The sequence below is a fragment of the Falco biarmicus genome, chromosome 4 (assembly GCF_023638135.1).
Source record: "Falco biarmicus isolate bFalBia1 chromosome 4, bFalBia1.pri, whole genome shotgun sequence".
Lineage (NCBI taxonomy): Eukaryota > Metazoa > Chordata > Aves > Falconiformes > Falconidae > Falco > Falco biarmicus.
Genome location: NC_079291.1, coordinates 18,119,455 through 18,135,840, shown reverse-complemented (window position 1 = coordinate 18,135,840; position 16,386 = coordinate 18,119,455). Strand labels below are relative to the sequence as shown.

Sequence of the window (16,386 nt, the reverse complement as noted above, 5' to 3'; positions counted from 1 at the left end):
CTATGCAGCTAAACTCAGATTTAGCTCAAAATCCACTAAGGTTAAGGAATGTGCACACGGACCTCAGCTGGTTTTGAATATCGCTCTCTTTTCCCATTGCTTAGAAATTGTACCTCTGCAGCACTAATGTGTACGCTCTTCCAAACAAATTATTTTTTTCATAATTTCAGTAATTTCAGCAATTCTATCAGTAAAGCTAGGAATGAATGTTTTACTTGGTCTTGTTCAGATGAGGATGTCCCATTTATTTAGACTACACATTGCATTTTTATTACAGGCACAGCCAATTCATTACTCTGTGCTGAAATCATTGCATCACTTCATGAACCACCTATTGCCACTTTATCTGTGGACCAAAAAAATAAGCCAGCATAACATACAGAACTGGGAAAGGACAAGACAGCAGACAGGAAGGAGTAGGAAATATTACACAGTCACTGAAACTTCTTTCGGCCTGATCAGCCAAAGAGGTAAGTGACATGCACTCAAGTTCTCCTCAGACTTCAAAGAGCCCTTCGTGTTTTACATATTTCAATTTCCCGTACACCACTTCTCAGCAAAGCACCGAACATGTGCAAATACCAAAGCTGAAGGGCTCAGTGCTGAAGTCTGAAACACAACAGATGTGAAGGTCTTGGCACATTCAAATTTACTTGCCTTTCCAAACAGAAGAAATCAGCGCAAAATCATTAAACCAGGTCTCCCAGTACATCCCTCTCATTGGCATCACATTTCAGAAAATACTCTGGTTTTTATATATTTTAATTTAAAATAAATTATCGTGGCAAACATTTTGACAGGCTATGCAAGAGCTGTATTGAATGATTTACCTACCTTCTCCGTGATGTAGAAATTGGAACTATCAGCATGCTGCAGTGCAAACTGATCATGATTTGCAAGAGACCACCTTAGAAATATGAGAATAAATTAATCACAAAATGAAATGTTAACAACTCAAGAAGTACTATTTACCTAATTTTACTATTACCAAACAAGTGCCCATCACTCCCATGTATTTCTCATACTTTTCCACAGCTTTCAGTGATTAGTTCCAAAGTTTTAAGACAAAAGCATGCTTACAAAGGGAAAACTTCAGTAGAAATAAATCCTATAAATGAGATTTTCCCTTTGCACATCTGAAAAAAGCCCTAAACTTGACCGTAGTCGAGAAAGAAATTACATAACAAATATGTTCCTTCCAGGGCAAAGATAAAAAGAAGGGGAGAGGGTGGGTGCAGGCAGAAGAAGAGAAACTATTTTGTCCCTACACTGACACTTTAGTGCTCCAGAAACAAGTTGATAATGACCTGATATTCATTCCAGATCTATAAAAATAGCAAGCCTAATTTTTGCTTGCAGTAAGCAAGATCACTAAATCACTAAAACAGACCACAAAAAATTTACAGCACCAGGATTTTATGCTAGCTTATACAATACCCAACCATATAGTATTAAGTTGATATATTACATTACACATAGAATATCACCTTTTTAACTCAGCAGCATTTTGATGAATAAAAACTAGTTTCTCCTGTGTATTAGCACTTGCTTAAAACAGCATTTTTTGTCCCCAAATATTAACTTATTAAAACTAAAGCAAGGCATTTATCTTAGCGAATTATTAGTTTGAATTGCAGTACTTGTGATTAACATTCAGTCATATCAACTGGACCAGCTTACAGTACTACTACACACAGTGCTCAAAAATCAAAGTCACAGTCCGTGCTTCAGTTCCTTAACCCATGGACTACAGGGACCACAAGTGCAGAGTGGATAAAATGCATCTTCTGTGCAGAAAGGCAACAGTCCAAATGAGAGTCGCCCACATGATGGAGCTGCTTTGTTAGGAACCTCATCTTGCAAATAATTGATCTAAAATAAACTGCAAATTCAAAATCTGAGGATAAGACAACGAAAAGATATAAGAAACTAATGGCAAATCAGGAAGGACATCTAGATTTTCATCAGAAAAAAAATATTTCTAACTCAAAATTATAGTACCTAGTACGTACTACATGGCAGAACTTACCCATCGCAGACTTCTTTTATTATTGAGGACAGTGGCTTTTTCTGGTTATGGAAAAAAGAAAGAAAAAAAGAAGTATCACCAAGTTGGAACAGCCCTGAGCTTTTAAAATATGAATCCAAAACCACTGATGGAAAAGAACAAAACAAGTAAGTAGTATTTCAGTCTTTGTTTAACACCAAGCTTGATAGGACCCCAAAATTTTCTTCTGTTTTGGTCTGATAATCTATAAAGATAGCAATTCTACACATACACATGATGACATTATCAGTTTTTTTTTCTCAACATTAGCCCATACGGCATCAACTCAGCTTCTGAGCTGAGAAATCAAAGGGTCTTTTGTGTTCACTGCATCTCATTACCCAACAGAAACAGGACATTCAGATATCAACATGAGCATTTTCCAGGAATGACATCTGAAGCAAGAAGTCATTCAATATTTTTAAATCTTCTTTTGTCCCTTTCAGATATGGTCATATGATGACAGTAATCCTCTCTCAAGTACACATATGCAGGTTCCCCTCTGATAAAACACCAGCTGGAAGGTGTTAAGATCCCAGATGAATCATTTCTGTTTTATTCTCTGCATCTGTGAGCATAAGCATTTGGACTGACTGAAAACAGCTCTGTTGCTTTGGGTCCCAAAATAGAAGGAACATTCTACTTTGGTGATGTTGCAATGCTCTGAACATCATCATAAACACAGGGTGCACACACAAGTGTTTTTAGAAGGTTGCTGGCTAAAAGAAAATGCAGTTTTATATCCCAAAACATAGACTAAATTGTATGGCAAAAAGAAACAGACCAGATTTCACCAGTTGGCTTACTGAGATTTTTTTCTCCAATACTGGGTGACCATGCAATCTCACACAGATCTGTTGTTTCATGAAAATTCCCTGAGTCAACTAAACAGCATAGGACCCCCTCCCTACTTCCAATAATGGCAGTTCACTGACTTCTTAAAAAGCAAACAAAATGAACAAAATACACAAAACTCACTGTACAACCACCCATGAATCTACACTGTTGTCAAAACAACCTGTTTCCCTTTAATGTTTATAGAAAACTGATAGGCTAAAAAATTAACTCAGTAGCAGGGTGCATTATGCAGATGGATAATTATTTTTCCCTTGGATTTGTTTTTGAACTGCATCACTTCATAGACAGAAAGCCAGAGATGGGACTCCCTGAACAGGCCAGGATCAGGGAAGGCTCTGTTATTTCAACAGTCAAGTCAACTAAGCCAGTTTATAAACAGGCAAAAACATAACACAAGACTATTTTAATCAAACGTGAATGAAAGCATCTGCTGCAAGGATCCTGTCCTCGCTTGCTATACTGTCTCAGTCCTTGGTTTCCATTTCCTTCCTCTTTCTGCCATTACTATTTTCATATGACCACCCAGATGATTGGGAACTCGATCAAACTAAACAACGGCCTAGTAGAAAGGAAAAAAATACAGTTTTCACCTGGATTGATTTCCTTATCTGACTCTATATGTATCTAAATGACTAGCAAATACCATCACATGGGAGAAAAGGCAGGAAGTATGAAACTGCTCCCTTCTGCAGCAGCCAACATGTCCCTTCGCCACAGCAGCTTCTCAATGCTCAGCTGTTTGCATAGCTGTAAGCCAGGCTGTGAAGCAGATCAGGCAGACCATGGGAGAAAGTAAACTGGTTTTCTCCCCACAATTTTTTAGCCTGATCAGTTACTCAATCTGGATTACTGTGTGATTTATGTGCAGCTGCTTTGACCTGCTCTCCTCCTCCTCAAAGGGTTTTGTAGCTTCTGCAATCCTGTGAAAAGTAATCCCTGCTTCCAGCTGCTCTCTTCCCTCTATTATTCCCCCAAAAATAAAACCCCATTTTGGCGGGGGTTGGGAGGGACAGAGGGAGGAGCACAAGTCTGTCTGGAGCAGGATAACACCAGTTTGCCAGCCAGCACGTGTGCCAGCCTGCGAGTGAGCTGCTCTGTGCTCTGCCTCCCCTTCTCTCCTCAGGATGCCACTGTGGATCCCACTCTGGTACTTCCTTATTTTGACAAAATTTGTATCTGGAATAATAATTCTTTTTACCAAGTAAACTGGTATCAGCCAATAGATGTAATACGATGGAGGACAAAAAGAACAACTGTCTCTCCTCCCCATTATTTCCCGTAGGAACTATAGTTTCCCATTGGAAACTATGACAAAAAGACACTTCAACAACCCAAACTGCCAATAATATAAATACTGGGAAGGCTGGATACAATTACTTTCCAAATCATTATTTTGGTACTTCTAAGCCCTCTATACCATCAGCTTTTAAGTCCTTTCTCAATCCTACTCATCTCCCTCCCCCTTTTCCTATTCTACACCACCTTTGCATTATCACATAACATTATCTGAAATTAAAAACTTGGAACAAAAAAAAAACCAACCCAAACAAAACAGCAAATCAACTAGAACCTGTAAGGAACAGTTAAAGAAAATCAAAATGGATCTTCAAAAATAAAAACTGTTAATACAGCCAGCTCTTCACACCATAGCTTTGTCCTCCTGTGGCACTACTGCTACAGTGCTGATGTGACCAAGTACTACTCAATTAACAGCATTAGGATGGAAAAAAAGTAGAAATCTTCTGGGACAGGGTTTGCAATTAGTAATTTGATAGCAATTTACCAAGTAATAAATGTAAAATAAATACCACTGCAATCCCAATAAGCTGCTGCTCCTAACCATCCCTTGGGCTGCACTCCCTCTACGTATTAGCCTCCAGAAAAAATTCTTTCCCCTTCCCTACCAAAGGGATAAATTGTCACCAGCACCCTGTTCACAGCTGTAATCGGGATGCTGCTGAAAGCAGGTGAGGGCTGCCCTGGCTCCCCCTGCGCAATCGCTCAGGTGGGGTCTGGTTGGTAAGCGGGGACTGCAGGAAGGCTCTGGCTGGCAGCAAGATGAGCAAGCAGCGGCAGCAGGACCAGCCAGGCCTCCACACCAACAAAATCCTTATTTGCTCTTGGAGTGACAGATTGGCGAGTGACCAGCTCCCGCAGCCCCTTCCCAGCCAGCTCGCAGCCGCATTGAGAATCCCTGTGCAGTCCCGCTGCTGCAGGCTGTAAGAGACGTATCTGTGCTTAGGTAACAGTGACAGGACATGACGGCTTCCTGCATGTATAGGAATGTAGCAATAGTAAAAGACAAAAGTGAGCTATTACTTTTTTGTTTGTTTTAATGAAAGATGAGGTGAAAGCCTATTTCTATGCTCTGCAGACTAAATCCACTCAGCAGGCCATTCAAAGACACTTATTTTTTTTGCCTGGCTGTAAATATTTGCCTGATGTCGAAGAGAATGGACTTGATGCTTTTGTTAGTTTAATCTTCGTAAAATTATGTTTACAGAAACCTACGTAATATCTTTGCTGCATTTACGGTTCTGAAAAGTCAAATTCACCTTTTTAGTCAGTGTACTTCAAAGAATTCCTTACAATCAGACAGTCCAAAAATATTTCAAAGTTTTTCCTTCATTAACTGTTTTGCAGTAGTGCATTTTAGTTTTGGGGGGGTTGCCTCTGTGTCCTCCCCTACACTAGTAAAAATGAAGTGTGCTTTTACACATGCTGAGATGCTCATTTAAAGCTCCTAGAAGATCAAGCTGTAGCTGTAACGCATGAAATAACACAGATCAAAGTAGATCTTATGCTCCCTGTAGGAGGTAACCCCTTTAGCTAACATATCACAGCCACCTGCATTGAACACGTCAGTTAGTATAAAAGTATTTTCCTAGGGTAAGTATTAGATTAATATCTGAAATCCAGTGGGAAACAATAATGGGGCATCACGGCCTTGCAGCTTACTGATCTGCACACGTGGGGAGAATCCTACCATTGACACCAAGCATGGGCAGCACTAGGGTTGACTTGAATTTACACATCCAGTAAAGCTTTATTTGCGTTGACTGGTTAGTACAGATATATATCAGAGATGCTGGCTAAGTGCAGCCCTAATGACATCCACCACAAAGTAATACCTGGTCACCAGTTCTGTGCTCACCTGCATGTGTCTCAGGTCACATCTCTACGTTTTGCGTGCCAAGATGCACACAGATCCCTAACTCCGTCTTCCTGAGTACCTGCCATTCCTACTTGTGCAACACTTTGTAGCACTTCTAAAGTAACTTGAGATTTCTGATTTCATCACTCGTTTCACAATTCCATGCCTACCTCATGGGTCCCCCACAGAGGTAACCAGTCACCAGGAAGCACTAAGCACAGGTATGCAAGATGGTAGGCCGAGTTGGTCTAGGCCACTATTTTGTTCCAGGGAAATCATGGGATGAGCAAAAGCAAGCTAAGAACATTCAATACATCAGTGCTGACCCAGCCTTAGGTCCAGTTCAAGCCACCAGTACACTAACCTGGGTTTAAAGCACTTCCAAATCAAACAGCAAGTGTGTGTATGTGCATGTGTCAGCTGTAACAAGGACAGAAGCCTAAATCTGGGCAGAAACCTGTGTTCAGATATACTTTGATTGTGCTATACCAGGGAATGGCAGATAGGTTTCTTTTAGGCAAAGGCTGCGTATCTTTCCTTTTCAAATGACTAGCAGAGATTCATTGCTTTTTCTTTTTCCAGGTTGTTTTTGGTGGGTTTGGGGTTTTGGTTTTTGTTGGGGTTTTTTTGATGATGATTGGGATATCACTTTTACCTGGCTGTCACCTTTTAATCACAGAAGTAACAAGAAAACTCTTAACCGTTGCTATCACAGAAAACCAGCAGATACAGCACATCTGCTAGTGGAAAAAAAATAAGCATTAAAAAAGAAAAGTTCTGTTGCTGATCTATGCATCTGTCAAAAACCAGATTCTCAAGCCAGTAAATACACCATTCTGTTTGTAATTAATGCTACCATTCTACTTAGAAATCTTTTAGTGCAAAAGTAATTTTTATGGCTATTAAAAACCAGAAAAACACCTCTTTTCACAGTCAGTGGAGGCTTCATCTGTTACTGTCATACACCAGAGGCTACAGAAACAAGACTGTCTGGTGGCAAACTTCAGATGCTGGGACACCTGGGTCCTTGACTCACTACTTCACCACTGCTCTCTTGTGATGTAAGAGGAAAGGTCTTCTCCTGTAAGAGGAGGTACTGGAGAGCTTTGGGCTTCAGCCTCAACCTGCTCTGAACCACACTGGGAATCATCTCTCTCCATTGACTACAATGGAGCACAAGTGAACCAGACTTATTAGGCTTCGAGCATCTGCAAAATACAATGGAGTTCCCTAACTCAGGGCAGCACCAGAGGGAGTGAATACCTGAAGACCAGTGACACCCCAGCACTACAGTAACAGAGACCATAAAACCCAGCCAAGGCCAGGTCAACACTACACAGTTCTGTGGGTGCAGCAACACAACCCGCAGCAGGAAAGATTCACACCCCAGAGCGGACAGGCAAAGCCCTCAACAAGTACAGCATGCTGATGGGAGAGAGCTTTTATCAGCTCAGTTCACAGCCCTTAAGGTGGCAGTTTTAACATGTCAGTAGAAACACTTTGGTACAAATATAGCAGTAGGGGTTCTGCAGAGCACACGAGACTTGGGGAAACTTGGATCTTCATGCCCTCTTTCCCTCTACTCGCAGCTGCAGCTTCCTCAGTTACTCCTATCCCTCCCTCAAAGACATCCTCACTCCTAAATCTGCATTTCACCACATTTAAGCACTGCCCCACAGATCATGTTTACAATGTTAAAGTGACTGTACAAGGAAGCAGTGAAACGTAACATTATTAAAAAAAAAAATAAATACAACCCCACTCCCCCCCCAAAAAAAACCCAACCAGAATTTAAAAATCCAGGATTTTACAGAAACTTCTTACTCCACATCTAGTGTCCTAACAAGCTGTAACATTCCGTTTCCTTTGTTTTGTACTTTGCAAAAAGGGATGCCAAAACCTCCCAGTCAGGAGTACTGAACAGTTATAAAACGCCTAGGAACCTACAACTGTGATTGCAGCATGTTTGCATGCAATGTATTTGCACCACATTTAAAATACAGTTTAAAATACAAAGCAGGGCTTTAAGATGTGGCTTTTCACACAACCACTTTATTAGGTGAGCATACCTTTGAAAACTGAGGGAAGAAACCCTAAACCCACAGCTCATGACTGACACACTGCTAGCCTACCAAGGTAAAAAAAGTCTCTATGTGAAGGCTAATAATCACAGAATTTTTAATATTACTCTCTTTTGTACTACAGTCTTGGAGTTCTATAAGAAGAATATAATTGAATCAAAGTGCACCTGGATACTCCAGCTGGCCAGAATGTGAACAAAGTACCTTGAAATCAGTTCATTGGTGCGTAACTCCAGGAATCTCATCATTAAACAATTCCTTTACATATAATAGAATGAACTTTTAAGAGATGAGACTCCTGCTTTTTCTTAAAAAAAATTATGGATGCAACAGTCATGATCAGCTTTCATTTTGAAGATGTCTTCAGTTGCAGGCAGCAGAATTCAGGCTCCAATGGGGAGATTCTGGCTAGCACTATGGGGATAACAAAATCAAAGCTGGGGGGGACAGGACAGGACACATGACCACCACCAACAAAAAAAACCCAATAAAACATCCAAGGAGAGAATTAATAAACTGTTTCAGTTCTTTCCTAAAATACTATTTCCTGAACATCCTTTGTGTTGGAGATCAGGAATGCTGGGACCCTATTTCTACAGGACCACAAATGCCTCCTGGCTCTATTTCCACTTCTCTTAAAAAAAAATTTAACTGTCTACTGCATTTAAGTAATGTTTCCTAACATAGAAAATGGCACCAAATAGAAAGTATAAATAGCATCCATTAGACTGTAATTCACTAAATATGTCCATTTCTTTTACCCCACATTTATTTTATGATTTCTAACCCTTCTCCACAGCTATTGCCTCTTCAATTTATTAAGCTTTGCTGCTGTCTCTGTATTCAACAGTATAAGACAAAATTTTTATGTATTTTTTCAGTGATGAGGTCCCAGTCATGCACCACAGGACATCAGTATGCAGCACTGAAAGACTCCAGCCAGCCAGTGGGAATGTGGCTTTGGACAAGCCAGACTAATAAAACGTAACATGTGATGATAACATTGCCCTTTTATGCAGGATGGCTGGCTGCCACCACAGAAAAGAACCAGAGCACTAATGATCACCACTTCAACCCCACAGTCCTGTAAGAAAAAAAAAAAAAAAAAAAGTATTTTTCAACACCCATTATAATTAACAATGATTGGTTCATTATGCTAACAAAGCACTGTCTCTGTATACACGTTAGTGCACTGAATTATATCTAATGCTTTAAAATATCTGCATTATTGTTTCCAAAGTTATTCTTGTTGCTGAACAGCTTTTTTTGATGTCTGTCCATCCCACTGTCCCACCACCCCAGCACCTCCTCCAAAAATGTGAGACCTTTCATTAGTTCAACAAAGAAAATAGCACATTAACTTAAGTGAGCATGATTTCCTTACCAATTTTATTAATAATCCTTCAGGGTAACAAAACTGAAAGGATTATTACAATGTTAAATATTTTCACTATGTTTATGTGCTGGTTAGTATCTGATTTATGAACAGTTTCATCTTAAGTTTTGTGAAGCTGAAATACTGACAGGTACAAGAAGGAACAGTAAGACTCATTAAATTGCTAGCATCTGCTTAACACCTAAAAGTCGATTTAAAGCAAGCCCTACATTTAGCAAATTGGCTTAAGCTAGCCGAGTGTTTTTAAATCTTCTTGAAAAGGCAGCCACCTTTTGGCTCCTCTGTCTTTGGGTAAGTTCTCCATCAGCAGCAACCAAGGTCCCCCCTTCAGAATGGCTGAGATACAGCTGCAGTGGCTGGCTTCAAGCACTAACTCTTTTCACCCTGAGAGAAAGGAGTTGCTGCTAGCAAATCCAGGCAGGGAACACTTTTATAAGTCAGTGAGAGACTTATTCCCCACCCCCACCCTGAGCTGCTTCCTACCCCTCTATCTTCAAGAAACTGAGATCTTATCAGCTGCTAAAGGCACTGACATTTCCCTTAACTACTTTAAACTCACAATGGGCAATAACATTGGAAATCTTCACAATATTCATATCAAAAAGCATCAGTATCTCCAGCTACTGCAATACAGTTACACTTTTTGGATAAGGGTTCATAGAATTTTGCAGGTTTGTGGGAAGGAGTTAAGAGCCTTTCTCTTCCTCCATCCCCTCAGCACTAAAACCCTTGATTTTGAGGGAGTCTGAGCCTGGAGCCAGAACGAAGTGCAGGGAGCAACATCTCAGAGTAGAGCCTCTGGTACAAAGAGACATCAAAATTCTTTTCTTCTTCACCACTTGAATGATGCTGGTGCTCACTAATATTGCATACATTTAGACTTGTGATGCTAGGATTGTATCAGTATACTGCTATTACCAGTGACAACACTTGCAGAAACTACAGCTATTCTTAGTCTACACACATGGCAGAAGTGATGTGCCACTTTCTTTTCCCTAATTAAGCATTTCACAGTCCCTTTTTGAACTACATTTCTCCCCACAATTTGAGAAACACTGCGCTAAATCAATTAGCAATCCCCAAAGGTCCAGAATTAGGTCTGAAACCCAAAAATGATTTGAAAGTTCCTTTTTAAAAAAACAATCTTACTGGTTTTCTTTTAATATGCAGTGAAGTACATGACTTCTCTGAAGGGAAAACAAAATTACATTTATAGCACACATTGGCAGAAGAGAAAAGGCAACTTGAAAGACACTCTTAAAAGATAAACTTGCTGACTAAATCTAAACTTTAGAGAAAGCCCATGGTTCATCCCATGTACTGCACTGCACTGTATTAAGATGACATTGTCATTTGACAGTGCTCCTGTAGATTCTGCCTACTGTACCAGATTTGATTTATGCTTTGAAAAGAAAAAACAGTTGGTGTGGGTTTAGTTTTTGTTTTTTTTTCCCCCCCTTTCTTTTTGGCTAATATGAAGATTCTCACCTGTTAATTTAATCTACATTTCACGATCTCATAGATAAAAGTAAACCTGGAGGAAGAAACTGTATGGCCAAGTTTAATTACAAAACATTCCTTCCTGTAGGAACAGTGTTTACCTCCAATGATGAAGAAGTTCATCCCCGAGTTTAGAGAAATCTGGTTTTAGTACAACTTGTGTTAACACAAAAGAATGGATTTGAATGTGTCAAGCTAAAATAGTTATTGCCTCCAAATATCCATCTTGTGCCTCTTCTGGAAGCTGCTTCCCCGGCAGCAGGAATAGTGAAGCTGTAAATCCACAGAACAAAGTATCCAGGTAACCTAAAACCAGCACTGGCTTACCTAAAATAAGTCATGCTGTAAAAAACCCCAACAGCTGAGAATGAGTTATGCATAATGGGCATAAATTAAAGCATGCAAATTTCCATCTGAACACAAGAAATAGCATCGTCTCATGAAATGGCTATTCCTGGGACAAATAAAGAGAAGACAGGATAGACTAGCTAGCATCTTGGTTCACCTGTACACAGTTCGTGCAGCCCTACTCTTAACATCTTCCAGAACAATCAGCTAGAAGACTGGGAGAAGGTAATAGGCAGTCAGCATCTACCATTCATTTCTTCCCCAGACTGCACACCTAAAGAGTCCACAAAAAGATCCCAATGCAAATTCAGATACCAATCCATTTCCATTCTTCCCCTTCCACGACAGAAAAGACTTAAAAGTAGATTATCATCCCTGTATCCAGCTTTTAAAGCCATAATAAAATCTTTTCATTAAAAATTAATTTTGACCACAGTAATAATATTGCCAGTAGGGATTTATGCAGGGAGGAAGAATCTAGATGTATATTTAAAATTTATAATTGAGGAAAGCAATGGAAATGGGGGAAAACTGACATGAAAAAAAAAAATAGTACTGTGGAAGACAGTAACTGAATTCAGTCAAGTCCACCTCTCAAGGAGAAAGCAGAAAAGTACGTTAGCTTGTGCATGCTTTAAAATCAGCTACAATGTACACAGGCAACAGCCAATTGCTAGGTTTACTGCAACTCAATTAGCGCCCACCTGGTAGGAGAGAGGGTCATAAATAATATGCAGTATAGCCCTCCTTGTTTAAAGAAACTTTCCAGGAAGAAAACAGTTGTAAAACCCTGACGTCAAAAGGCACATTTCAATGAATGAGAAGAAAGGTTAGGCACAGAGGCTGGTTCTGAAAAAGCACTTAATTAGGTATTAATTGTGCAGGCAAAGAGTCTCTCTAATTCAGTGAAACCACATCTGTACGCTTACAGTTAAAATTGTCATTGATGAACCCAAGTTGACAAACCTACAGGAACATTGTGGGAAGCCTCAACTAGAAAAGGCTCTGTGCCTCAGGAAGTCCAGGTTGTCAGCAGTCATGCACCTGAAGGGGAGGGTTTTAATGTAGAGTTTAATAACATTTGGTGGAAAAAATACTCATGAGCTCTTTTCAGGCCCAACACCTGCCAGTACACTACCGTCAATCACTGTGGTTTCACAATGACATTTCCTCATTTTGAAAACCTTGTATACACTTCATTGCTAAGCAAAATATGCATATACACAGCGGGTGAACGGGGATACTGTGCAACTGAATATAAATAAATGCTACCAAGTGTATACAGCAAGCAAACTAAAAAAAAAAAAAAAAAACAAACAAAAAACCACCACACCAAAAAACCCCAAACAATATCCAGATTTTCCTCTGATCTCTTAAATGGTATTTGTACTTCAATATTTGGAATAGCTTCAGTACCCTGAAAGACAAAACTTGCATCATGTTAAAGTGAGGTTTTTCATTGTTCTTTTTAAAGTAATAATACAGTGCTGTTCTTTAAATACCATTTTTCTTGCTGGTAAGGAACCACAGAGGGAGGAAACTAGTAAGGCAAAGTTTTTAGGATTTTCTGAATATATGTCAAATGGTGCTTGAATGAGCAGATCCCACCTGGGAGACAGGCATTGTCTACAATGTCCAGTCAATGGGCAAGTCGTTTCTCTTTTTTGCCTTCCTTTTCCCTCCTTCCCTTTATCATCTATGACAGCTAGCCATCTGAGGTATGAATCATCTCCTCCACTACAGCTCTTCAACTGGATATTTTAAAGGAAACAGATTGGGGAAAAGTTAGCATTACGTGAACCAAAGGCAGAGCTGTGTGTTTAGAAGCATGTATCACCCTGTTTGCTTTCAGGGCCGATTCCCAAATTGCTCCCATCCCTGAGAAAAGGTAGACATGTGGGTTTGCATGCACAGGTATTAGGAAGGGATGTTTCTTTCTCATCTTCATTTCTTCTCACTACACCTGTATTTTCCATATCAGAAAGGTAAGGGATGAGACCCTCAAACTTCATTCCCCCTGTTTTCCCCTGCATCAGGAGCAAGCTGCTGTTAGCCTTCTCCCTTTCAGCCTTATTTCCCCCTCTTCTTCCTCCTCCTCCCCATAAAGCAGTGTAACGAAGCTTGCAGACAACTTGGCAGGCTGGTTTGGAAGAGTTCTACCCAATATAAGTCAGCATTGATCTCTCTTGTCCCCCCTAAATCTTACATAATAAAGTAAAAGCAAGGTTCCAGGACAGTAAGCTATTATTTCAGATAAGGCATGAGTTTTTTGGAGAGTTAAAGCCATTCTGTAAATTAAAAATAATCACTTTGGTATTATTTGTTTGGAAGGAGACTGCATAATATTTGTTAATTTTTGTCCCCGCTGTACTTGGTAGCAATAAGCTGTTGTTCATCATGACTAACATGCATCTTTCCCTGAACACAGTGTGCAGTGTCTACCATTTGTTATATAAGAAGAAAAAAGTAAAACATTCCTCACTCCAGAAGGCAAGAGATTTGTATCTGTAGATACATGCTGACTAAAAAATATCAGCAAATGAAAATGAAGAAGCTTGGCAGGTCCTGCTAACTACTCAGGAACTCCCTTTTCCTCTAAAGGGGCTTTCAGAGTGCCTAAAAATCATACTGCTGTTATTCCAGCCACCCTATAGTACCATGTTTCTCCGAAGTTCACACAGGAATTTCCCAGGCATATGCCACAAAAGGGTTAACGAGAAGTGAAACTGATTGCACCACATGAAAAAAATAGGATCCCATTTCAGTAAAACATTTTCAGCAGGAATTCAGATTTTCTGCTCTCCAATAGAACTTCATAATCTAATTGGCCCCCAGACACACTAGCGTCTAAAGCACAATATGAAATGCTTTCCTTCACTCTGAAAACTATTTACAGAAATAATAATTATTCTAAACAGGTAATACGCTGTACGATTTCAAAATGTTAAGGGTAAGCTGCTAAACATTTATTAATATTAAAAGCAACCTTTTTAATGTGCCACGAAACCCATCTCAGAGAAGTCCAGAATATAAAACACAGCACTTGTATAACTTGATTTGGTTTGTTCCCCTCACCATCACCACCAAATTTCCTAGTCTTTAATTCATAATTTTGAATTTGTTAACTTCTGTACACTGCCTCCAATCGGTCCATGGGGACACTGCATTAGAAATAACCAGCCAAACAGGACAACCCCTGAGATTCCTGTATGGAACTGCAAAAATCCTCCTGCTCACAGTGCACAACTACTTAAGTTCCAAAACCTGCACTTGCTACAGCCATTCAGAATGATCCTACTTCTACTCTGCAATGCACTGACTAAAAATTTTAAGGCTTTCCACCCAAAGGCAACATTACCAAAATTTTACAGTTGAACAAACTAAGGCACAGAAGTGTTAAGTGGATCACACAAGCAGTAAATGCCTTATTTAAGCAGCTGTTTAAAAAGAAAAATCAAATAAAACCCCCCAGCTAAACACATCCAAAACATTAAGCAGTAAGAGAGGAAGAGGGTTACACCCCTTTACAAAAAACACCATCTACCACACAGGCGCTCACAAAAACATACGTGTGCATCTCAGTAAACATAAATGCAGAGACACAGACGTGCAGAGAAGAACTTACTTACACACAGGGCTGGCAGAGCATTCGTACACAGGCACTTACTTGATCTATTTCCATTAACTTGGGGAAGGCACCTGGCCATTCGATCGCCACCTTCACTATATCAGCAGGAGGGGGCATTGCGACGCTGCTGTTCTTCAGAGCCACTACAACTGGACACTAAATACTGCAGAGAGTCTTTCTCATTCACACCTGCAGGGAGAAGGGGAAAAAAATAAATAAATAAATAAAAAAATACAGCAGTTCAGACAGAACCCCAGCGCTGCTGCTTCACCTCCTACATTTTGCCTGGCTGGGCAGGTGGATGAAAATGTATGTGTGTATGTGTGTGCAAGACCAGAAGAACAGCACATATTACAGAAGCAACACAGGACACAACGCCACAACACACTGCACAGCTCGACAGTCTGTTAGAAAGATGGCTGAAGCACTGAAATGTACGGTGAATAATAGGCATGCATTAGATTTAAAATAGAGAAACTATTTTTAAATATTATTAAACATGCCGGTGGGGAAAAGCGACAAACTAGAAGGAAGCTCCTGTTACAGTGTCACTCCCGGAGTCCCAGGGAACGTGACCGAATTGGTTAAAGCGGTGCTTGAGGAGAAGAGATTGCCCAGGAAGTTATGGCCAGGAAACACTGTTTCTTTTAACTATAGCAATGATCTTCTGGGTGTTCACAAATAGATCACTGCACTATAGCAACCAGGATGTCAGGAAGAAGGCAGAACACACAGCAGCTTCCACATATACATACACACACATATCCTCACCTAACAGATCCAGAGATACCCATATATAAATACGCCTTTATGGTAAATCTCAGACATGTGAGCACACAAGGATATAGTATACATTCACAACGATATAATCAGCTACATAAAACATCACAGTTCTGCAAGAATAGGAGTATCAATAGGATCTCGTGTCAAATAGTACAGCCTGTGAATCTGGTGGAAAGGAACTGAAAGGGGAAGGACCAAACCCTCAGGTTTTGTAGAATTTAAGTTCTGTCTCTTTTGTTTCAAAGTTTGCAACATTGCAATAACAACAAATGCTTTTCAAGCTGGTGTAATGCCTCTCTGGGCTTGCAAACAAACCTTTTGCATCCCTCTCCCAGCTTGGCAGTAGCAGGACAGCCGCTGAAGTAGCAAAGCTCTGCAATTCTCAGGCACAGCAACCCGTGCCACCCTGCTGATGACTGGGAGGTTCCTGCTTGCTTTGCCAAGTCCTCCCTGCCGACCACGGCATTTCGTGCGTGCTCTGCTGAGACCCAGCAAAATGCCATCATGTATGACAAAACAAGAGAAGCTGTGGATATCCCCAGAGGTGCAGTCCCACTTCTCAGCACAAGAGAGAAGGAAGTGGTGAAAGCA

At 40.2% G+C, this 16,386-nt stretch overlaps 1 protein-coding gene across 4 annotated transcripts in view; it reads right to left on the bottom strand.

Annotated features, from left to right (window-relative positions):
- Nucleotides 1-16,386, bottom strand: part of ELMO1 (engulfment and cell motility 1) — a 311,295-nt gene that overhangs the window by 247,996 nt on the left and 46,913 nt on the right. For all 4 annotated transcript variants that reach the window (XM_056334326.1, XM_056334329.1, XM_056334325.1 and 1 more), the window contains 3 exons: nucleotides 15,052-15,201; nucleotides 2,030-2,070; nucleotides 835-907 (listed from right to left, as the gene is read on the bottom strand). In XM_056334326.1, coding sequence (XP_056190301.1) covers nucleotides 835-907; nucleotides 2,030-2,070; nucleotides 15,052-15,129 — 192 coding nt within the window. In that variant the 5' untranslated portion in view covers nucleotides 15,130-15,201. The remainder of the gene's footprint in view (nucleotides 1-834; nucleotides 908-2,029; nucleotides 2,071-15,051; nucleotides 15,202-16,386) is intronic.